The 26,417-nt window shown below is 36.5% G+C and overlaps 1 protein-coding gene across 1 annotated transcript in view; it reads left to right on the top strand.

Moving 5' to 3' along the window:
* The window catches only part of LOC150100847 (voltage-dependent calcium channel type A subunit alpha-1-like), a 1,659,894-nt gene that overhangs the window by 473,254 nt on the left and 1,160,223 nt on the right, over nucleotides 1–26,417 (top strand). The window contains exon 20 of the mRNA XM_090401918.1: nucleotides 9,594–9,694. Within this exon, the coding sequence (XP_090258044.1) occupies nucleotides 9,594–9,694 (101 nt within the window). The remainder of the gene's footprint in view (nucleotides 1–9,593; nucleotides 9,695–26,417) is intronic.

Consider the following 26,417-nt stretch of genomic DNA (forward strand, 5'->3'; position numbering starts at 1 on the left):
TTGCCTTACTATCCTTTCAGAAAATTCTATATCCTACCATTTCTAGTCCCAGCAGTATGTTATTCTCAGACAACCAAGTTTCACTTACACTGGTTATCTTTAGGCATTCTGACTCAATGAATGCTACAAATTAATCCCCTATTGTTTCTGATACTGCTTATGGTAGCACACAAACAACAATTCCCCACCCTTTGAGGCCATCACTCTGTACTCTTTCTGTTGTGGTATACTCTTTCTTTGATCTGACCATTCCCTGTTTTCCTTATCCTGACCCTTATTTTCATTCATATCCCTACCTTTATTGCACTGCATCACTTTGCTCTGCCATAATTCCTTCCTCAGCTTTGTATCCTTCTTCTTTTTGTCCTACCACAACCTGTTTGTCAACCTTCTCTCTGATCCCTCTCTCTTTCTCTCTCTTCAAATAATAAAGTACCATAACTGCTCTAGAAATATGGCAATTGAATAAAAATTAGTATTTCTCCCATTCACTAAAGGCTTTTTTTTTCCTTTCAGAAACTACATCTAATACAAGTTATAAATGTCTGCATGCTCTGAGAAATACGTACAAGTTTTTGCAGAATGCTAAGGTTCTGTGGAACACAGTTTAAGAAATACTGATATAGGCACTACCAGTAAATGCAAGAAATAATCAAGGGAAGCAATCCTTGCCTCACACAACACTTAAACACCTGTCATACCTCTCCTTTCATACAATGCAGCACTCACTCACAAAACACTTAAACATCTGTCACCTACTGAACATATTTTATTGTTTATATTGATCTCATAAATGGGAAGTAAAGAGATCTATATACACATCAGTGCCATGTGTGGGTGCAGATAAGGATTAAGATAGAAGTTTATTAATGTTTTTTTTTTTTTTTTTTTGAAGAGCTGCAGGTTGCAGTTGTTTGGGAATACTTCACGAGGAAGGCTATTCCAGAGGACAGAGTTGGATGGAATAATAGAGGAAGAGGAGAGGCAGGTTTGGTGTGTTTACAGTTGCACAGTAAAGGTTTGCTGAACAGCTGTTGCTCTTGTGTTAACAGGTGTAACAGAAAGTGGAGGAATGATGATTGCCAATTCACTGGAGCAGTGACCATGGAAGCACCTGTAGAATAGACACAAAGCAGAAACAGTGTCTCTGTGTGATAGTGGTTAAAGTGAATCTGTAAAACAGGATCATCTAAGAGCCTAATTGCTTGCCACCAGACAGCATGAAGGATTTTAAGGGAACTTTTAGGTGCACCACCCTAAACATGTGAGAAGTATTCTAAGCATAGGTGGATTTCGGATTTGTACATAGTTAAGAGTTGGTTGTGCATAATATAGCCTCTTGAAATGAAAGAGAATGCCTAATTTCTTAGATACTAAGGAGGCCATTGGTGGTCTCCTTAGTATCTAAGATGGATTGGTGGGCCTCTACATAGTGGAGCAGTTGGCTGTTGATGACTTTCTCCATTATTTTAGAGGGGACAGAAATGATGGCAATTGGTTGGTAGTTTGATGATGATGAGACAATGCAGAATGGGTGTTATCTGGAGCACAATGGTCGAGAACAATTAAAGAGGTCTTCTAGTCCATCAGGACTAGAAGACCTCTTTAATTGTTCTCGACCATTTTTCTTTAATTGTTCTCGACCATTTAGTATCCAAGTTATTTAGTAGTTTTCTGATGTCTTTTTGTGATTTCCCTTGGTCATCTATGCAGGAGTCTGATGAAAAGAGCAATGCCAGGAGGTCAGCTTTATTTTTGGGTGAAGTAACAGTGGTGCCGAGAGAGGTGGAAGTGTAGGAGAACAAAGTTGTGTTCAATGGACTTAGCAAAGAACCAGAAGGCATGGCTTCCATTTGGATAAGAGGCATTTCTGCTGTTGTTGGCCTTGATGAAATCAGATTCAGATCTGCTGATGACTGATTTTGCATATGTTGCATGCTTTTTCTTTTTTAACCATGCTTGTCACTTTTCTGGCCTGCAGTTTATGTTCTTCATGCATCTATTCACTACAAACTGTCTTGTAATTCCTCCATAACAACTTTTTTTAGTACCACTGCTTGCTTGATATCACTGGTCATTCGTATCACTCCAACTCTATTTATTCACTTAACTTTTGGTATGCAGCTATTCACTGCTTGTGTCAGATACTGTCTTATTATTTTCCATGCTCTATCAACATATTTTCTGCACAGCTCATCAACCCAGTGTATTTATGCTAGTTGACTACAGAGCTTCTTATAATCCTCACCTTATAGTTCCATATATGTACCTCCTTGACAACACTCTTTTCCTGTTTGACTGCCTCCTAACCAGTACCTTGCAATCACTCTCACCAGCATATGACAGTGTTGATTTCTTGTTCACAACCACATCCTCTGAGAATATCAAGACATCCAACACTGGAAATCTCCTGCTGCTGTTATTACCTGTTGCTGAAGATAGTTATCCTGCAAAAACTCAAAAAATTCACTTTCTTTGTTACCATATAATATCTCTTCTTCACAATTCACATTCCCATAACTGAAATCTTCCATTAATATCATTTTCCTTTTACTTGCCCAACTTCTTTTTCTAAACATTTGACAATTGGTGATCTCCACATTTGCTGTCTTATAACAACATCCTATTAGAGATACTATTCTGTTGGTCTCAACTTCACACCAACAGCTTCAAAATCTTCACACATACTGCTATTTTCCACTTCCATTCTTGAAGGACATAGTTCCTTTGCTACCATTAGCAATAATGGTAGCAAAGGAACCCCCCCCCCCCTTCTCTCTTCATCTTCCTTTCCTTTTTGGATAGGAATTCGTTTCAAGTACCCATCATTTTCAATCCTGATGCTGTCACCTTCAGTCAACCGAGTTTCACTCATGCTAGTTATCTTTTGGCATACTGATTCAATCAATGCTACAAATTCAGCCCCTTTATTTTTGATACTCTGTACATTATACAAGTATAACAATTCTCCACTCTTTGAGGCCATCCCATCAACACCGTCATTCTTTACTCTCTCTTAATTCTGACCATCCCTGTTTCCCTGATCCTAACTCTGATGTTCATTCATATACTTATCATCTGCAATGTTTTGTACTGGATTACTCTGCCCTGCTATATCATTTCCTTACCTTTGTATCCATTATAAAGTAATTACATATAAGGCTAGTGATTTACATTCCTATTAAATATAAGTTCTTTCTCCTTAAAGAATGTGAAAGATTTTATGGACTAAAGTGGAAAATGGAGAGGGAGAGAGAGAGAGAGAGAGAGAGAGAATGTGTGTGTGTGTGTGTGTGTGTGTGTGTGTGTGTGTGTGGTGTGCATGTTTTATTATTTTCATTTTTAATACACCAATTTGTATTAAAATACTTCCAATCAATGTTACCATTACTATGGTAACATTGATTGGAAGGAGGAGAGGACACATGGGAGGAAGGAATTGGATTTTATGCAATTATTAAGGGATAACTATATGCAACGGCATATAATGGAAAATACTAAGGTCAGAGAATGCTTGACCTAGTAATTGCATCTGAGAATTTGGCTGTAACGAATATGACCACGTTGCCACCAATTGGTGAGAGTGATCATAGGTGAAACATCAATTTGCCTGGAATCGAAGTCAGTGAAATTGGTTTATAACTTCCTGGTTGGTCTTGAGGTTTGTTAGGCTTTAAGATTGGTATGATTGTTGCTGTCTTCCAGTCTTTTGGAGCTTTTCCTGTAGGCTATTATTGTATAGGCGAAGTAGCCAATCTAGGGTTAGGAAAGGAAGATGCTTGATCATAATTCCTTATATGTTATCTGGTCCACATGATTTATTTATATCTAGTCTCTCCAAGGCATCTCTCAATTCAGAGATTGTAAATGGATCCCAGAATAATTTGCTTTTATATTTTGAGGAATTTGCAGCATTTTTCTGCTGTCAAGCCTGTTTTGATATTTCATGGTCTTTCCTAGTATTCATTTCTAGTTTGCTTATTTTTGAAAATGAAAGGCCAAGGTATTTGCCATCTCCCTGTCTCCAATTTTGATATTTGCATTCAGATCTTTTAGCGTGATAGTCTCACTTGCCTTTGGTAGGTCTCTTTGTAAATTAGCAGTCACTTTCCAAAGTTTTGTATCGATAGATGAGTTGAGCCGAGCTGTCTTCATCGATACAATTCCCTAGTTTTTGGCATATGTTTTTGACTGTCTGAAATAGCTGACTTACTGTGTGTATTTGTTTAATGTAAACAATAATTTCCTACCTTTTCTTGTTTCACAACGGTAAATATAAATTTGGAAGGTGTTTATGCTGTTACAGTAGAAGCTCCTTGTTGGTTAGGAATGTTTCCGTTAATTTTGTGGTTTGCATAAACTATGCTTCCTCAGGGGCTCACGTTTTGTAAGTATGGGGTTTGTCAACCTTAGCATCCTGAGCCCACCCACCCCCACCCAGGGTGATGATAGGGTTTGCCAGATGAGTGTCAATGTGCTGGCAGTAAAACAAAAGACGACTGAAATCTGATGTCATGGACAGCTATAGGAAACTCATGCCGGCTCAGACGTCATCCAGTTAAACAAAGTCCACATCCCCAACCAGGAAATCGGGGTTGGGTTGAAAGATATGCTACCAAGGAAGGAAAAAAAAAAATCAAGTTAACAAACGAATTGATATCAGCAGGTACATGGAATGTTCAAACCCTTTGGGCAGCTGGAAAATTACAACTCCTTTGGGAGGAATTAAAAATATATAGATGTGACATCCTCAGATTATTAGAAATGAGATGGATGTTATCATGTGATATGGATGGATATAATATCGTATGGTCAGGGCATGAGAAAAAAAAATGAAGCAGGTGTAGGATTCTTATTAACTAATAAAGCATATGATGCCCTACTAAGATATAGACCTGTAAATGAAAGGATCATAACAGCAAGGTCAAAAGATTAAAAGACCTGGAAGAGGACATAAACAAAAAAGTTGAACACCTAACTGAAATAATACTGGGAACAGTAAATGTAACAATTCCTAATAAAAAAAAATAATTGAAAGGGAGATGATAAATCTCAATTTATTTTATAGCCGGGTCCGAAACTCGGATCGAAATCCACCGAAATCCATAAGTTCCATGCTGAAAAACTATCGGCGAACCCAAGTGTAAATGATCACTTGGGTAGTACGACACCAGGGCAACTCCATGCAAAGTGGAGCAAGCTCCATCATTAACTTTAATATTCTCTCATAATGTAAAACCCAGCTCCTAAGATATGTATATATATATATATATATTGTTTTACATTATGAGAAGAGGTCACTACCCAGACTGGTTTCAACCTTTTTTGAGGTCTCATCAGTGAGTAGGTAGACCTGGAATATCAAAGTTTTTAAGTGAACACGAACCTACATACCTCTACTATCGAATTGCCGAAGTGGTGCACTCCTATATTGTTAATTATTGTTAATTATTAAGATAATAAGCTGAAAGGCTATTTTACTGGCGAATTGAAAGGGAGATGGTAAATCCTGTTTTATTTTATAGCAGGTCCGAAACTCGGATCGAAATCCGAAATCCATAGAGTTTCATGCCGAAAAAACTATCGGCGAAAAAACTATATATATATATATGTATCTATATACACATCTCTTAGGAGCTGGGTTTTACATTATGAGAGAATATTAAAGTTAGTGACGGAGCTTGCTCCACCTTTGCATGGAGTTGCCCTAGTGTTGTACTACCCAAGTGATCATTTACACTTGGGCTCGCTGATAGTTTTTTCGGCATGAAACTCTATGGATTTCGATGGATTTCGATCCAAGTTTCGGACCCAGCTATAAAATAAAACGGGATTTACCATCTCCCTTTCAATTAACAAATTCGCTGGTAAAATAGCCTTTCGGCTTATTATCTTAGTAAAGAAAAAATTAATTAAAAAATGGATTACTCAAGACACCCTTAACTTGGTACAAGAAAAAAGAAAATTGAGGCTGAAATGTGACAACTCTGATTCAGCAGAGCATACAGAAAGAAGTGTAATGAGGTGAGAAGAGCAGCAAGGATAGACAAGAACAATTGGTTGGAAAACCAATGAAAGGATATTGAGAACAATATCTTGGAAGATGAAGTAAGAAAGGCAATAATGAAATCAAAAAACAACTGAAGTCCTGGAAATGATGGCATAACAGGAGAAATGATAAAAAAAATGGAGGCAATACCCTTGTATTCCCTCCATTAAAATCTCCAATGAGGTATGGAAGATCAGATGCACCCCAGCAGAATGGAAAAAGTCAATGCTGATAGTCTTACATAAAAAAGGTAATGCTTTGGAATGCGACAATTGCAGAACCATTGTGCTGATAAATCACCTGTGTAAGGTTTTGATATTATACTATAGTACGCCCACAGATTCGAGACCATTCGACACTTCTGCACATGTCAACAGGAGGAGAATCCATTCTGATAATAGGGTAATCATTCCGTATTGTGGGATGAGTTGTTTATTATTACACGTCAGAAAATTAACTTCTCTTTTATGATTATTGTAGTTAACTATGTTGCTTGTATAACAGTTGGAAAATTTTACCTATAAAGCACGTGATTTCGTGTGTTGGCGACCAATTTGTACGTCCTTGATTTCTTTCTCCCCTTCAGCATAAATCTACTATTCTTAGCTAAATGCCAAGCAGAAACCTACAAACTGTGGGCAAACTTTAACTGAAAGACTAAAAGGCCAGATTGAAAAACATCTGGAAGATGTTTTTCATTCTGAAAAAGCAGGGTTCTGAAAAGCAGGAGTACCATACAACAGATATTAGTCCTTTGACTCTTCACAGAAAAGACACAAAGAAAGAATAAAAAAGTATTTACATGCTTCGTGGACTTTCAAAAAGCCTTCGACAGCATTGAACAAAATATCATCTGGACTGTATTGGAATCATACAGTATTGAGACCAGGTTAATTCACCTATTGAAAGAAATCAACATGAATGCACAAGTGGCTGTCAAGATAGGAGACAGATGTGAAGCCTGGTTTGCCATTAATAGAGGCACAAGACAGGGAGATCCAATATCACCAAGTATCTTCATTTCATACCTGGAGAGATTGATGAACAGAATCAGAAATGTGGACACAGGAATCTCCATTATTGGAATAGCTCAACCATCTGTGCTTTGCAGATAACATTTGTTTTACTTGAAGAAGATGAAATGAAACTTGAGCAAATGATATATAATCTAAATAGAGAAGGGAAATGATATATGGATTGAGGATGAATATGGAAAAGACAAAAACAATGGTTTTTGGTGAAAGGGAGATTGGAAAAAATATTGTTGTAGACGGAAAGGAACTTGAGAATGTGGAACAGTTTATCTATCTTGGAAGATGTATAACACATGATCTAAACTGTTAAAAAGAAATTAAAATTAAGACCACAGAGACTTTAACAACACTAAAATCCATGGACAAAATTTGGAAGAGTAGAAATATCAGCTTAGAAACCAAACTAAGCATTCTTGAGACATGCATCTTTAGCAGTATGTTATATGGTTGCAAAACATGGATAATGACAAAGAAATTGGAGAGAAGAATACTGGCTTTTTAAAGAAAGTGTTATCATAAATTTCTATGAATTGGAGGGACTCAGAAGATAAGAAATGAAGAAGTGTACAGAAGGATACAACTGAAAGAGACTATTTTTCAAAAAATCATATAAAGAAAATTGAAACTCTTTGGACATATTTGTAGAATGTCAAGTGACAGAAAGTTAAAGTCATTGATGCTTGACCTAATGAGAGGAACAAATGTCAGAGGTCATCCTCATTGTGAGTGGGTGGATGATATTAAAGACTGGTGTGGGTAACTCTTCAAGAATTAAGTCATGCTACAATGAACAGACATCAGTGGGACAATATAATCAATATGGCATCAAACACCTACGGGTGCTGTGCCCATGATTCATGATGATGATGATGATAAGCTGTGCATTCACTAAAATATGCCTGAAGCAGTAGCCAATATTTTTTTACACTAATATTTTTTAAATTTCTTTATTTTATCTACAAATGTATTAAATATATTCAATGTCATTTACTTGATTTTCCAAGATATATTAAATTTCATCATTTACTGTAAAAGATTAGGAATATTAAGGTAAGAAATTAATGCAAAATTTAAACTGAATTGAAAATAGGATTTAAAATTCAAATAATTAAGAAATTATTAACAGAGGAGTGAGCAGGTATTGACAACTAAGAAAATATTTTTGCAGTTTTTTCAGGTCACTTTAAGGTTAAATAAGGTAGGTGTGAAATGGATGAATAAAGAGATTAAGCATGTGATACAGAGAAAAAGGGCATCATGGAGGCAGCATAAGAGAAGTGGAAATAACCAATTCCATGAGGACTACAAAGACCAGGCAAGGCTGGTGACTCGGTTGGTGAGGGTAGCTAAAGAGAGGTATGAACAGCAATTAGCTAATGAAGTCAAAAAGAATATTAAGGAATTCTTTCGATATGTAACCAGCAAAAGAAAGAATGATTATGGAAGGATGACATTGATTGGAGAAAATGGTATAAAGACAGCTGTTGCAGAGGGTGTGGTGGAGATACTTAATGAGCAGTTCATCAAGGTATTTCAATCTTGTGAATGTGACTTCATGGAGAGATTGAGAGCAGTTGATGATGAGGAAGAGAGACTGACTGTAAGTGAGCAAGAGGTGTATGGGGAGTTGAACAAACTAAATGTAAATAAGGCTGTGGGACTTGATAATATATCAAGTCCCACAGCTGATCAACTTTTGCCCTCAATTTAACCAGTTCAGTTCTTAGGTTGTAATTATCTTTCTTTACGCTGGGTTTGCATTTCAACAAGTGATTTTATGTTTTTTCTCATTTCTTTGACTGAGTTTAGCACCTATTATAGTCTTCTGTGATTGAATTTTAGAAATTCTTTGAATGTCACTAACTATTCTTTTATTAGTTTAATTTCTAGTTTATGCGTATTGAGATCTCATTTAAGTGTTTTAATTTCTTCAACTGTTGATTTCCTGAGTTATATTAAGAGTGGGCTGATTTTGCTTAATTTTTTGTGAGATATTTGGGAAGGGTTGCTTTTGTTGAAAAAGTTTTGGGCATTAGTTTTAAGTTTATTCAGCTTTGCTTGTTTTTCTCGTTCTCTTCAGATTTACAGTGCCACTGTGATTTACTAACTTTTAAGGCCTTTGGCTACCATTGCAGCCAAGCTGTACATAATCTCTTTGAATAGGCAGCTTCTTATCACGTCAGCTGCATAATTTTTCTTCCATAATGATAATAATAATAATCAAACATGGATACTTTTTAACTTATCCTTGTGTAATATATATAAATTAATTATTTAGGTAAGTATTAAAAAATACTGTATGAATGAAATGATGAATAACATTCTACTGAGGAAACAGAAAAATAATTGAATATTAGAAAATAATTTTAACTTAAACTTACCGTGAAATTTTTGTAACAAAGATAACTAAAGCAAATAAAAAAAATTCAAATGAAGAAATTCCAGAAAATCTATTCTAATTTCCAAGGTCAGAAATATTGAGAGAGCTGTTAATTCTTAACATATTGTAGACACCCTACTGAATGTATTCTTAGCTATTGCTGTGGATAACTTAGCCAATGCTCAAGAACTAACAGCAGCTGAAGAAGAAGAAGCAGAAGAAGATAAAGAAGTAAACATATATTAGATTGAATTTCTTTTATCTTTATATAATAATTTTTATGTAGAAATATTGTACGTATTTATGTATATATAATAATAATTATTATTATTATGCTGGCTCCTCCAAGGAGTTTAGGGACTCATAGAGCAATGGCCCTTCCTGTGTCACTCACTCATAACCTACATATTTATAGTTTTTTTTTAAAAATTTAATTTAATTTAATTTTTCTTTCCTAGAGAGATACCTTATATCTTTCTTGTGGTTATATTATATTGGCAAATGACATCAGGTTTTTTTTAATTAAATTTTTTTAAATGTAGCTCCTTTCAAAATTTTTTATGTAGCTCCTTTTAATATTTTTTATTAATTTTATATATTTGTTGGGTATTTTTAATTTAGTTTTTACATAGTCGAAAATCTTCCTCTAGATACTAAACATGGAGTTTTTCAAAGCCACTTCAGGTCTCCAGTAAGTGGGACAGTGGTCTCACAACAATGAAACAGGCAATGAAATTCATCTTCTGCCTAAAGACAATCACAAACATTTGTACATGGTGGGATTCAAACCTACAGATACACTAACCACTCAGACAAGCAGGCTGGCCAAATTGTAGTTCATTCCACAAATTCACTACATGGCACAAGAAGAATCTGGAACCTAATATCCTTCCTAACCAAACACTTATGAGGGGGGGGGGGGTCTGGAAAGTTCTGATAAACACCTAGACAAAAATGATGTTAAAACAACTGATATAACCACAAGAAAGAACATACCAGTAGCAGTTACTTATATCTTTCTTGTGGTTATATTAAATGCTTTAATATAATTTTTGTTCTAGATGTTTATTGGAACCTTCCAGACCTCCACCCTCCCACTTGGCATTCATAAATAATCCCAAATTCTCTCTCTCTAGCTGACATGAACTGCAGAAATCTTACTTGCTGTAAGATCCCCTTACCTTACCTATTTCATCTTGTTCATTTATTTCTCAAACTTTGAAGACCTTCTTGTACACAGTACCAAGTACACAATCTGGCTTACTGTGATCACACATGATCACAGTAGGCCTGATGTGGCCTTATCAAAGCTTTAAAGTGGGAAAATAACTTCCATATTTCTACATGTCAGTGTGCTCTTCACCACTGCAGTTATCTGATATGATGAATTAGCAACCTTAGCAGTGTGGCTTTTAAATGTCAACTCTCCATGCACCATCATCTCTGGAGTCAATGACTACTTGTCCACCATCATCCTTTATTTCATTGGCTACTTATAACAAATTCTCATTAATATAATACAAGTACTCTACTACAATCTCCTCAATCCAAAATGCCTAACCTTATCCTGATGACATTGAAATAATATTCTTATCATTTGCCCATAGTCATAGTCTGTTCAAATCAGCCTACAGAGATTCTGCATCAGCAATATCCCATATTACTTTTCCTAACTTTTCATCATCATCATCAGCAGCAAATGAGTATTTCTCTCAACATCATTAATATACAAGTTAAACAATAATGGCTTAAGTACAGAATCCTGAGGTACTCCACTGGTCACCTTCCTTCTCTTCACTTCAGCACCTCACTCAGGTACTTTCTTACCCAAATCACATCATACCCATCATTTATAATTTGTATAACAGAATCTCATGTGGAATCCTGTCAAATTCCTCTGCAAGTGAATAGTCCGCTTTTTCCCCCGTTTTTCTACGTTTTTGAGTGCTAAATTGTTTCTCTGAATACGAGTGTACTTCAGTGGTTGTTTTTTTTTGGAAGTTAGTTGCTGTCGCGATACAATATATGTTGGTACCGTCGGAATCGAACGTGTAACGGTGGAAGACAAAACGAAGCTAAGTTACTGTATTTAGTTATATTTCATTTATTTAATTATATTTAGTACTTTAAATGTTCTGATGTTTGTACTTTTTTCCCCTCTTATTTATTAATTGAATAATTATTAAAGATTACGCTACTCGGCAGTAAGGAATGATGGTGGATTCAGCAGCAGTCGCAAGTGGCGTAACGCCAAGTCCTCCGCCATTTAAAAACTCAATTATTAGCAATATCATAAAGGACTTTGTGGCATGCAGTACTTGCGGCATGTATGCTTCTCGGGAATTACATATGTGGCTTGTTAAAGAGAGTGGAGAGCGTATGTGCGCCAAATGCAGGCAGTTGGAGGAAATAAATACATTAGATATATCGATATCCGACTTTGTTGCTCCAGGAACGGAGAATAGGAAGACAAGTAGTATGATAGGAGCGAATGAGAAAATAATAGTTGATAGTGTGGAAGGTGTGAGTGACTGTGGAAGTTTAGGAGATGGTTTTGTATGGGAGAGTGAATTTAGATTAAGGGTGACTGACCTGCAGAGGGAGATAGATGAGTTGAAAGAGGAGGTGGAATGTTTAGTGAATGAGAGCAGAAGTATGAAAGATAAGATTAGGAGAATGGAAAAGATAAATGCAAGGCAAATCAGAGTAGGAGAGAGAGAGAATTTAAGGAGTATGAGTGAGAGGTATGGGGGTGCTAGAAGAGGAGAGAATGGAAACAGTAGAAGAGAGGGAATGAGAGAGAGGTATGGGAATGCTAGCAGACGAGAGGATGGAAACAGTAGGAGAGACGGAATGAGAGAGAGATATGGAAGTGCTAGAAGAGGAGAGAATGGAAACGGTAGGAGAGATGGAATGAGAGAGAGGTATGGGAATGCTAGAAGACGAGCGGATGGAAACAGTAGTAGGAGAGACAGAATGAGAGAGGGATATGGAAGTGTTAGAAGTGGAGAAAATGGAAACAGTAGGAGAGAGGGAATGAGAGAGATGTATGGGAGTGCTAGAAGAGGAGAGAATGGAAACAGTAGAAGAGAGAGGTATGGGAATGAAAGAAGAGGAGAGAATGGAAACAATAGGAGCGAGGGAATGGTAAGAGGTATAATGTATGGCGACTCAATGATCCGTGGTGTTCAAGATAGGATGCGTGAGGAGTGTTTGCCAGGAGGAACAATAGAAAGGGTGGCTATGGCAATTAAGAGAGGTGAAAGGGTGGATGAGATGATTGTGATGGTAGGAACGAATGACTTGAGTGGTAATGTAAGTCGGGCAGCGAGAGATATGAGATTTTTGCTTGAGACTGTACGGAAGAAGACAGAGAGAGGAAAAATAGTGTGCGTGTTGCCTAGGTATGATAATGATGAGCTGAGCAGAAGAGCGGTGATATTGAATGGCATAATAGCGAGAATGTGTGACAAGAGAGGACTGGTATATGTGGATGCTTGGAGTGCGTTTGAGTAAAGAGAGGAGTTGTATGCGAGAGACCGTTTACATTTGAATGAGGAAGGGTGTAGGCATCTGGAGAGATTGCTGTTCTGAACGAGTCAGTGTGTCCCAGGGAGGATGATAGCAGGGGTGGCCTCTTGTGGGAATGGATACTTGGGAGAAGGGACACAATGTCAGGTAACACTGAGCCCAGTGGAGTCTAGAAGGGATAATGCTGGGTATAGAAACAATGGCATTTATATGCTGTATACTAATGCCAGGAGTATCCGGAATAAGGGAGAGGAATTGGTGGCGCAGATAGCATCAGCCTGGCCAAAAATTATTGCGATCACTGAGACGTGGTTGACAGAAGGGGATATAACAACAGGAATAGAAGTCGCTGGGTATAGCATTTTTCGTCAGGATAGGAGGGGAAAGCGTGGTGGTGGGGTGCTGCTTATGATAAGTGATGACCTATGTCCTCTAAGAGTGGAGAATTTGGAAGGTAGTGAGACAAATGATTTTGAGAGCGTATGGTGTGAGGTAGAGGTAGGCAAGACAGGATATTTAGTGGGGTGTTGCTACAGACCCAGGAGCACAGAGGATGGGGACCAGGAGATGTTTAGACAGCTAAGTTTGGCAAGTGCAAGAAGAATGATTGTTATGGGAGATTTTAACTTCAGTAGTATAAATTGGAGAGAGGAACATGCATGTAACAATAGGGGAATGGAATTTCTAGAATTCTTGAGGGACAAATGTCTTAGGCAACATGTAACAGAGGGAACAAGAGGTTCAAAAATTTTGGATTTGGCTATAGCATCAGAAGAGTTGATAATAACTGAGTTGATGTCTCTCCCACCAGTTGGAGAGAGTGACCATATGGTGTTGACATGGAAAATGAATAGACATGCAGGAGTATCAAAGAGACGGGAACTTATGTGGAATTATAAGGCAGGTGATTATAATAGTCTTAGACGTCAACTTCGGGAAGTTTCATGGAGGGAGGAATTGGACGGCCAGGATATCACCAGTGCGTGGGAAATTGTGAAAGAATATTTGTTATCAGCAATGGTAAGTTGTATACCACGAGTGAAGAAGAGGGCGCAATTTGGAGTAAAGTGGATGACAAACAACATTAAACAGGAACTGCATGCGAAAAAGAGGCTATGGAAGAGATATAAGGAGACAGGTGAAGAGAGGATGGGTGAAGAATATAAGACACAGGCCAGAAGAGGGACTCGTGTGGTAAGGAAAGCGAAACTGGAATATGAGAGGAGATTGGCCCTAAGATCCAAAGAAAATCCTAGGGAATTTTTTAGCTATGTGGCCAGTAGGAGGAGAAATGACTGTGGAAGAATGATATTGTGGGATAAAAATGGGAATAGAGTGACTGATGCAGAGGACATAGTGGAATTGTTCAATGAACACTTTATTGGAGTATTTCATCCTAGAGGAGTCAGTTTTAATGCTAGAGGGATAGGACTGGTACGAGGTCTGGAGGTACAGGAGGAGAGTGTGTTTCAGATACTGAGTACTCTGGATGTCAGTAAAGCTGTGGGACTGGATGGTATTTCGCCACGAGTTTTGAGAGAATGTGCTAGCGAATTGACAATACCTTTAACGTGGCTTTACAATACAATGAAAGTCTGGCTTTGGCAAAGGTGCCCAGGGAATGGAAGGAAGGTAAGATAGTGCCATTGCATAAGGGTGGTAACAGACTGGAAGTGTCTAATTATAGGCCAATCTGTGTGTCATCAGTAGTTGTTAAGATCTTGGAGAAAGTAGTGAGGGACCGTGTACAGCATTGGGCAGATGAGGGTAATGTTATCTGTGAGAATCAACATGGATTTGTGAAAGGACGCTCTTGTTTTAGCAATATGCTAGCCTTTTATAATAAAGTTACAAGAGCATTAGATGAGGGAAAGGCATATACTGCAATTTTCTTAGACTTGGCGAAGGCATTTGACAGGGTGCCACATGATAAGCTGATATTTAAGTTGCAGCACATGGGTCTGGATGTCAGATTGGTCAACTGGATTCAGGATTGGCTGTCTGATAGGTATCAGAGAGTTGTGTATGGTGGAGCAGTTTCCAGGAGGCAGAGGGTTACAAGTGGGGTCCCACAGGGCTCAGTACTAGGACCTATATTGTTTAACCTTTATATCAATGACATAGCCAGTGGATTGCAGGGGGATATTCAGTTGTTTGCGGATGATGCGAAGCTGGGAAGGATTATTAGTAATAGCGCAGATGTGGTAGCCCTGCAAGAGGATTTAAATAAGCTAGATAGATGGGCAAATGAATGGGGGTGTCAGTTTAATGCAGCAAAATGTAAGGTCTTGAGGTTTGGGAAACATCGATGGGATGCTGCATACTCTATGGGAGGAGTTATACTGGAGGAAGTAGGGGAGACAAGAGATCTGGGGTTGATGATTGATAGAAACCTGAAGTTTAGGGGACATATTGCAAAGGTGGTGAAGGTAACACAGAGGATTGCTGCTATTATGAGAAGGACACTGACCTGCAGAGATAAGAGGGTTATCATTCCGTTGTATAAGTCTCTGATCAGACCACACTTGGACTATTGTTCTCAGATTTGGTCCCCAGGATTTGAAGGGGATAAATTAACTGTGGAAAGGATACAAAGACGGATGACAAAGATGGTTTCAGGACTGTACAAGGATAGTTATGAGGATCGGCTGAGAGAATGTGGACTGCAGAGTTTGGCGGATAGAAGAAGGAGAGGTGATATGATTGAGACTTTTAAACTGTTGAGAGGTGGTTACAGGGTTGACACTGGGGAGTTCTTTCGCTTGGTTGATCAGCGGGAAGGAGTGATGACAAGAGGCCATCCCTGGAAGTTACGAAAGGAAACTGTGAGCAAGAGGGTAAGGAGTGGTTTCTTTGTGTGGAGGGTGGTTGAGCCGTGGAATGCATTGCCTGATGGAGTGGTGGGAGCGAGAACGGTCAGTGGGTTTAAGGAGTGGTATGATAAACTTTGTGTTTCTCAGGGGGGGGACCTCCCCTCGATGAGTCTTGACAGACTTTATGTCTTAGGAAGGACCTCCCTCGATGAGTCTTTTGACTCCTTGGAGACCTGAATAATAATAATAATAATAATAATAATAAAAAATCCAGAAGTATCATCATATATCCATTCCCTTTGTCCAACTCTGCTTTATTTTAGTATGTGGGTAGATTGCTAAAGCATAATCTATCTTCAATAAAATCACGTTGCCATTTTAGAGAATATCAGAGTAATATCTGCCTACTTCTTGATGCATTACCTTATCAATCTCTCTACTCCAGAGATACCGATCGGTCTATAATTGGTTTCTTCTATCCTTGTTCCACCCTTATGTTTTGCCCTGTTCTCATTCATTAGGAATCTTTCTCATACTGAGACTCAAGTTAAACAACAAGGTCTAGGAAATTGATAATTCTCTTGCACATTCCTTCACCACCTGTGCTGATATTCCATCCCTTCCCACTTCTAGGCTTTAATCAGGTTAATGCAATAAAATAACTCTAATAACTCATCTGCTGCTGGCCTTTCAGAAGGTGAGTTATTAAGCCTCATTCAGAAGTGATAGAGTTTCCCCAGAAAGGTTGGTTTCTTTCATTCTACAAAAACTTGCCAGAAGACCATGATGCAGAATACAGAATTATAATGCCCTCATAGCATTAGCTACATTGGCCATATTTCCAAGCAACTCAAACCATCTGATTGTTCCTGTAGTTTTTTGACATCCAGAAAACTAGTGGGTCTGCCAGAATATATACCTTATTAAAGTGATCACTCCTCAATACCATTTATGATGCATTTAATACTTTCTACCATCCATATTCACTAATTTTATTCTTTCCTGATCAGTCTTACTTTGCCACATACACTGCTTGGAAAGAAATCAACTGACACCGTAGGACTTCCTTTCACTGCGATGACTGCAGCAATCCTATGGGGCATAAGTTGTTCTGTTACATAAAGAAGGCTCCAAGACTGATGTAGCAAATTATAAAACAATCAGTATTTCAGTAGAGTTGACAAAGATATTGGAGAAGTTTGTCAAAGTCGAAATTCAGGAATGGATAGGTAAGAATATGATACTTTTTTGGGGAGCATTGGTTTGTTTAAGGTAGGTCATATCTTTGTAATTTAGTCACTTTTTTATAATAAAGTGCCAGTGGAGTTGGATAAAGGGAATAACTGCACAAGAATACTTCTGGATTTTTCAATGGTGTTTGACAGGATTCCACTTGGAGCAAATGGGAATGGATATAAAACTGGTGATATGGATACAAGGATAGCTAATGGAAAGATCATTAATATTATTATTAGTACTATTATTATTACGTGAAACCCTCCAAGCACTCATCATGGGAAGGCACTCTTACTCAATTATGGAGAATCAGAATTTAGAAGAAGGCAGGTGATTAGTGGTGTGCTGAAGGGGTTTGTGCTTGAACCACTGCTATTGAATTTGTAAATCTGTGATATTGGAAATGATTTGAAGAGAAATAATTGTTTGCTAATGATGCAAAACCAGGTACTGTAATTATTAATCAAGGCAAGGCAAGCCAGTAGAATGATTTAAATAGGCTGACACTATGGACAAAAGGTAAATGGATACTAGTTTAATGTAGAAATGTGTAAAATTATGCATTTGAGTATGAAAAGATTACAAGTTGCATATCATGCTGATGAAGCTGTACTTCACTTTAATCATTGATGAAGCTAGGAATTTTTATAATAGATTTGAGCACAATAGTCTCAGAGAAAAGGAAATTGGAAGCCAAGGTTTCCTTGTTCACTGGGTTTAGCATCAGTGATTTTGTATGATGTAAGTGTGTTCTATGTAGTCATTGCAAGAGTGAATGGGTTATGGTATGAAAGCACAAGGGGTGATAGAGAGAGAGAGAGTGTGTGTGTTGTAAATGTTTCATATGCGAGTGCAAGAAATGTGAGTCATGTGGAAAGTGGGAAAATGAAGTGACAATTATTAACAAAGTAAGGAAAGATAGCAAAAACTTTCTGGAATATGCAGAAGTAGTGAATGGTAGTGCAAGAAATGTGAATGAGAGCATGAAAGAAATAGTTAAAGGTAATGTGGATGATGAAGTGATATTAAGAAGTGAAATAGTGCTTACATGGTGTCCTTCACAGGACACAATGGAAGCTAGAGCAACTGGAGAAATAATTGTTGTGTGGTACAGCAGGCAAGAGAATGAAAGAAAAAGTTAATGGTGGAAAGTATGAAAGTGGAAAGTATGAAAGTGTGAGAGACTGGAAATAAGAAGGTCTTGTATGGAGATGCAATGATAAGAGGCATGCTTAATGAGAAGTTATGAAAGCATGTGTCCCATTTCAAGGAAAATCAAGGATATTATTGAGTTAGCTTGCAAAAGGGAAAAGTGAAAGAGTTATCTGTTTTGGCAGGAACAAATGATTTGAAAGCAGAGAAATATGCTATGAGATAGGATATCAAAAAGTTGTTGAAAGAAGTGAAAATGAAAAGTAAGAACGTAAAAGCTGTCAGTCTGTTGCCTAGGTGTAATAGGAGAGAGTTGAGAAGAAAGGCCATGATTGCTAATGAGTCAATGAGAAGATTGGGCAGGAAGAATGATATGCAGTTTATAGATGTATGGAGTGAATTTGATGGACAAAAGAACTTGTATATGATTGATGGACTGCATTTGAATAGTTTTGGAGTTAGATATTTGGAGAAAGTGTTGATGAGTGAGAGGATGGAAGTGAAAAAGGAAAATTAGAGATATTGGGGGGGGGGGGTGATGCAATCAACCACATGTCAGGCCATCCCCTGCGATAAATGAGTGTGTACAGAAATGATTATGCAATGCTGAAAGAGATTTCACAGATTTCAAATTAAAATGGGTTGGTAATAACATTACACAAAATAGACAAAGTGCTATCAACACACAAGATCACAGCAAAACTAAACCCATTCCTTATATTCAGAGTACACTGGAAACGACAGCTAAAGTTCTCTGCAGAAATAATCTCCATGCCACTTTCAAACTACACACCCAACTAGTAAATTCATCTGTTGTCCTTTAGATCAACTTAATCCTCTTGTACATCCTGGAGTGCATAAAGTTTCTCGTACCTGCAACTTAGCCTACAGACTGGTAGATTTGTTAACATATGTCTTAAATAACATAAAAACTATGTGTGTAATCATCTGTATGGCAAATCAGTAGCCCGTGCTCTGGATATTCTTTAACATTTAAATGGAAAAAGACAGAAGAAACTATAAGTCTGAGAAAACTATCTGTACAAATTAGTGTCCTCTACATCATTGCTATATTCTGTTGTGCTCTGCTCTCTCCAAAATTTATCCACTATCCCTCCAAGATTCCTAATTTCCTCCACTTCTTCTAACATATCGCCACCAGCTGTGTACTCTGCATCCCATCTTTGCTTCCTAAATTTTAAAACTTTACACTGTTTCAACAATAAACTGGCAACACTACTCATATGTCAACTCATCCAGCCTATTCAAATCCTCTTGTAAAGTCACAACATTCATCTTTTCTCCTTATGGTAATTCCTAGCTTTGTTATTTGCAAGAAATTGTCTCTATTTAGGAATTATAAACACGTTAACACAAGAATATTTTAATGTTTGCCAAATATTTCAGTCTGAAACTAACAGACTATCCTCAGTGGCTACAGAGGAACAGTTTTTTACAAGGTGGAATACCAACAATTGATCATTCAAAAGTAGAACGAGCCGCGTGATGTTACATTGCTAAGCATAAAGAGAGGAAAATTTCATCAGAGTGATGAATAAATTATAGGTATTAATTCACAATTTCATATAACAATCTTAATTTATAAATTTAATTAGAGATAACATTAGACTAATGTAAGAATTAAAGGTCTCAATAAAAAAAATAAAAAAATTAAAATACTGTTATCCGGATTAAACTTTCCCATATTTTTGATAAGGATATCCAGTCATTTTGATTCAAGTTAGGGCATTGAAGTAAGGCCTCAGCACTCTCTCTTCGAATAGGTGTTCGAATTTATAGCGACATCTGTGTAGAAGGCAAATCTTAGACCAGAGGATGTTGTGGCTTGTCTCTATCCCGTGCTGCGCCAATCCAGACTTATCGGATTTGTTGTGCAGAATGTATGAGAGATGTTCTTGAATTCTTTTTTTTATAAAGCGTCTTGTTTGTCCAAAGTACGACAGATTGCAGTTACAAGCAACTTGATATACACCAGGCAGAGACATAGTAGAGCGTTTATCTTTAGAAGAGGGGAAACATTTGTCAAGTTACTGATCTCCATACCTTTATTTCAACAAACTTAGTTTCTGACATAGTTCTTAATGTGGCTAAACGCTCTATACAACATTCATATAAAAAACAGACTTGACATCTAAACCGCAAATTTGATGTCCTTGTTTCTAGACCATAGGTTCCCAAAGTGGGTGGTACCGCCCCCCCCCCCCCAGTGGGCGCTGAAGCCTTCTAGGGGTGGGGGGTGGGGCTATAGTGGGATCAGAAGCATTTGAGGGCGTTCAGGTGGTCTAGGGGTCGGTGGCTCTTTATAGAAGAAATTAATAATATATGTTTAAAAATTAATTATTTTCGTGATTTCACGATTAGATAATCATTTAAAATTTAAATATTGCATTTTAATTCATCTTATGCCCGTCTTACACAATCAATTTTTTATCAATTTTCTATTTCAATTATTTAATCATTTGAAAATTTACCATGTCAGATAGAAATAGATGTCAATTTTCTATGCCAATGAGAAAATAGAGCATGTATATATGTGTGTATAATAGGCTATGTTTACAGTAGCAAATATATTCGTTATATTTCATTTCAAAATATATATAAAATATATAAAACCACTTTTCTCATTGATTTGTACAAAAATAAACCCAATTTTATATAATTTAATATTATGAGTAAAAATAATAATGGCAAGAAAGAAATAAAATCGTAAATTTTAGTTATCCTAGTTAGTACTAATTTATATTGCTAACTAGAGGGAAAAAACAAAGCAAATATTTTCTGTGGTTATGTTTTGTAGGTTTGTTGTTTATATCTTGTGTAATTATTTTATTTATTAATTATTATTTATAATTATTCAGACATTGTCATGGTCGGATGAACAAAATGCACTTGTGTGCAAAATAAAAAATTGAACGTGTCATACAGGATATTTTAACTTCTATTTTTTATATACTTAAAAAATGTATTCATTTTTTGCTATTGTAAAAATTGATCGTGCCATACAGGCCTTAGTCTATCCACGCAGCAGACGAGTCTTAACTAGTAGTATGTCGGTCAACTATTACGTAGGTAATTCACTCAATTCAGCATGTTTTGACAGGAATATGGGTGCTTGCAGTGCCTTTTTCAAAGCACGAGTACGATGGTATCGCAAACAAGTCAATGCATGCAAGTCGATTCGAGCTAGATTTCAAATCTATAAATACCAGTGGTTTAGGAATAAGTTTCATTATTTTTTGTGTGCTTTGCCAACAATCATGGCAAAAGTGATAGATAAGTGGCGTTATACAAAGTGTAAATGAAATCATTTATTTTGTGAATATTTTTGCAAATTTTATTACTTCATTATGTCTGAATATAAGAAGAAATGCCAACAGTACAGTATTGAGTATTTGAAATATGGTTTTATTCAGTCTCCTACGAACCAATTATTACCCATGTGCTTGATTTGCCAAAAAAGTGTTTTCAAAAGAGGCAATTAAACCTTCTAGGCTACAAGAGCATTTGTCTAAAATGCATGCTGACAAAAAGGATAAAGATTTGTCCTATTTTCAAGTACTAGAAGAAACATATTTTAAACGTCTAACTGTATCAAAACTTTTTACGTCGTCCACTAAACAAGATAATGACGGCTTACAAGCTTCTTATAATATTTCATTATTAATCGCAAAAGCGGGAAAACCACGCACAATTGGTGAGGAATTAATCTTGCGGGCAGTAAAAGAAGTAATAAACACTGTGCTTCATAAGCCAGCATCAGATATCATCAGGAAAATTCCTTTAAGCAATAATTCAGTGCATAGAGGAATCGATGAAATGGCTGAAGACGTTGAAAAATCATTGTGTGATTATTTGAAGACATGCCAATTTTCCATTCAACTCGATGAATCAACTCTCCCAAATAATGAACCACTACTCTTATCATATGTACGATTCATAAAAGAAGAAAAACTTTGTCAAGAATTATTATTTGCTAAAAACTTGGAAGCGGATACAAAGGGAGGATCTATGTTTAATATCATGAATAAGTTTTTTCAAGAGAAAGACATTCCTATTCGTAATATTTTGTCTGCTGCTACTGATGGTGCTCCATCAATGACAAGGCGCCACAAGGGTTTCATAGTGCATTTGAAACAAGCAGTACCAAATGTACTCACTATACATTGTGTTGTTCATCGTCAACATTTGGTCTTCATCGTCAACATTTGCGAAAAATTTAAGTGAACGCCTGCACTTGTCGCTCCATTACATTATTAGAGTAGTGAACAAGATTAGAAGCAATTCATTGAGTGACAGATTGTTTAGCCAACTTTGTAGTGAAAATGATGAAGATTTCAATCTTTTGCTGCTTCACACAGAAGTTTTCTGGCTTTCAAAAGGTATTTGTCTGAATTGATTTTACAATTTGTTTGATTCAGTACTAGAGTTCCTAGAAAACAGAGACGACGGATTGTGGGCCAACCTGATAACATCCAAAAATGACATCGCTTATTTGACAGACCTCTATAAAATATTTAATGAAGTCAATCTACAACCACAAGGTGATGAATTAAATTTAATTAAAACAAAAAATGTTATTGCCGCTTTTGTAGGGAAACTTCTTCTGTTCAAGTGGAATATAGGCTCAGGGGAATATAGCCAACAAGATTATCAGCAGTGTCTCTCAAAAAGGAAGATTTACTTACATACTGCCAACACTTGGAGGTTCTCCATACTGATTTCAATGAGCGATTCAAGGATATTCTAACATGAATATACGAAATTGGATTCTAGATCCTTTCTCACATGTAAGCACAGCAGGATCATTAAATTTAGAAGTGGAACTCATAGAACTCACAACAAATGAAGAACTAAAAATATAATTCAAAACTGAATACCAAGAGTTCTGGCTTCAAAAATCAATACTGACACTATACCCTGGATTATGGGAAATAGTGCAGAAATTTTTAATTGCATTCCCATCTTCTTATTTGGCTGAGCGTGGGTTTAGTGCTGTAGTGAATTTACTATCTAAGAAAAGGAACCGATTGCATATAACTGAGCATGGCGATTTACCACTGTTTTTAACGAAAGTTGAACCCGATATTAACAAACTTAAAAATGCACCCGGCTCATCCTTCACATTAATTTGTTATTTTTGTTTGTATTTTTACTTTGTAAATTCGAAATAAACCATCTAATACATTTGATGGTGTTTTAATTATTACAATAAGATTCTTACTAATGTAATGCAATCTCTTAATATGTATTCCGAATTTTCATATTTAAACCATTGTATGAAAGTTCACATTAATTTGTTATTTTTGCTTTGTATTTTTACTTTATAAGTTAGAAATAAACAATTTTGTAATATATTTAATGGTGTTTTAATTATTACAATAAGATTCTTACTAATGCAATGCAATCTCTTAATTGTATTCCACATTTTCATATTTAAACCATTGTATGAAACTGTACATAATGTTATTCGAGTATACATTTTACAATCTTTACCTATGGGCTACGTTTCACCAAAATCGGTATAACAATAACTGTGTTCAAGATGAAGCACATATTGGCCACTTCTTTTTAAAAATTTAATGGCATAAGCAGTACTGTATCATTAGTTGCTATTTACATCAAAAATATCAAACGGCTTGAATGCGGAAAACTGTTATAATGGGGGGCGTTACAAAATTTATGCCTTGCAAAGTGGGCGGTGGCCCAAAAAAGTTTGGGAACCTATGTTCTAGACAAATCGAGCCTTTCCATGTTCCAGATAATTGGGTTGTCAACGTGTCCGGTTGCCCTTTAACGAGTAGTGAAACACTCATCCTCTCAAAAGGACATGATTTTGCTATAGTTCCTAAAAGGATTCCATATTTAGATTTCCTGGTTAACATCGAACGGAACCCTAGTCATCTCTCCAGTGAAAAGGCTAATTCTCTCTGCCTAGAAGTTGCTTCTATGCTACTTAAAGCCATGCTTATTCCTTCCAACATATCTCCTTCTGAAAAGAAAGTGCTACATTCCTTAAGAAGCAACAGTCACCTTGTTATCACTAAAGCAGACAAAGGAAAAGCGACAGTAATTATGGATTCTTCAAACTATAGAAGAAAAATTTCTCTTTTACTTCGAGATCACTCAACATACCAAGAACTTGATCACAAACCCACCAACAGACAACTGATGAAATTAAATTCCCTTCTAGATGAGGTGATAAGTTTAGATGCAGACACAATAGAAAGGTTAAAAACACATTTTGCAAAATGACCTACAGTTTATGGTCTACCTAAAATCCACAAGACAGACATTCCTCTTCGTCCTATAGTGAACTGTATTGATTCACCTACTTATTGCATAGCCAAATATTTAGCAAAATTATTGAAATCACATATAGGCAAATCTTGCTCTTTTTTGAAAAACTCTTCGGATTTCCTAAATAATTTAAAAAAATATCTCATTACAATCTACTGATCTTATGGTGAGCTTCGATGTAGAATCTCTATATACTAATGTACCTGTCAAAGAAACTTTACAATTATTTGCTGACATCTTCCCACAAGATATCGTCAAATTATTCGAATTTGTGATGCACTCTGGATGTTTGTTGCATCAAAACAAATTCTACAACCAAGTGGAAGGAATGGCCATGGGAAGTCCACTTTCACCTGCTTTAGCCAACTTTTATTTGGAACATCTAGAAGGCATCCCGTTTTCATCTATATTCCCTCAACCATCCTTTTGGGTGAGATATATAGACAACATCTTTTCAGTGTGGCCGCCCAACAGAGATTCCTTACCTTCCTTTTTAGCCAAAATCAATTCCTTGCATCCTCGTATTAAGTTTACCATGAAGATTGAAAAAGACAACAAGTTATCCTTTTTAGACAGCCTCCTCATCCGTTCACCTTCAGGTATTCTGACAACAACAGTTTACAGAAAAGCCACTTTTACTGGACGTTACATTCTCAAACAATTTGCCCATCATCCTTATCAAAAAACAGGAATCATAAAATGTTTAATTCGATGAGCTAGAACTAATTACTCAACTCCTCATGAATCACAGAAAGAACTTTCAACTATCAAACATCACATGAAATTAAATGGCTTCTCCAAAAAAAGTACACAACATCTGTTCGATTCCTACAATCCAATCCAAAACAACAAAGAATCTATACGTTGAGTTCCAATTCCATATATTTCCGGGATTTCAGAACCAATTTCAAGAATTTTGAAGAAATATGATTTAACAGCCACTTATATATATATATATATATATATATATATATATATATATATATATATATATATATATATATATATATATATATATATATATATATATATATCCCTATTAACAAAATATCCACCTATTTCCCCTCTTCTAAAGATAAACGCTCAACTATGTCTCTGCCTGGTGTATATCAAGCTCCTTGTTATCTGCAATCTGTCGTACTTGGAACAAACAGGACGCTCAATAGAAAAAAGAATTCAAGAACATCAATCATACATTCTGCACAACAAATCCGATAAGTCTGGATTGGCGCATCACGGATTTTCTTAGGATCTCAGGGCTAATCTCGTATCATATTGCAGTTTTGCCTTCCTTACCATACTAGTCTCTCCTGGTCTAAGTCATATTCTTCATTCATCTGCTCTCCATTCCTTATCCTTATAATCTCTCCCATAATCTGTTTTTTCCTGCAGTTCCTGTTTAACATGTTCGCTGCCAACTACAAGTATACTCGTAGTTGGTATATGAGCCTCACAAGCCAACTTATCACAATCACATACTCCTATGTCGATTACTGACCTCCTATGCCAAGCACGAGTTAACCCATAGTATAAGCACATTAATTTGGACCCTTGGCTTGTGAATAAAGCGGAGAGCATATCTGGGGGCTTGGTAGAAGGAAAATAATTTCAGCAAAAGTATAATATATTATAAGAGATATTGTTGCATAAACTGTGTCTTTGTTAATGCAAATAAAACAATTTTTTGAAAATTTTTCAACATATATATATATTTATATACGATATATCATCATCTGAGTCATCACTAGAGTCATCTGTAGGATTATAATCATCTTCAGAATCGGAACCAGATGATTCATTCCATTCATCATTGCTCATATTAGCGTAAGCTTCTAATTCTTCATCTGTAAGCTTTCTTTTACTGGCCATGGTAATTGAAGGTTTTTATTTAGATAATTTTAAAT

The sequence above is a fragment of the Typopeltis vanoorti genome, chromosome 12 (genome assembly GCF_054136105.1).
Source record: "Typopeltis vanoorti isolate ZY-2024b chromosome 12, IOZ_Tvanoo_1.0, whole genome shotgun sequence".
Taxonomy (NCBI): domain Eukaryota; kingdom Metazoa; phylum Arthropoda; class Arachnida; order Uropygi; family Thelyphonidae; genus Typopeltis; species Typopeltis vanoorti.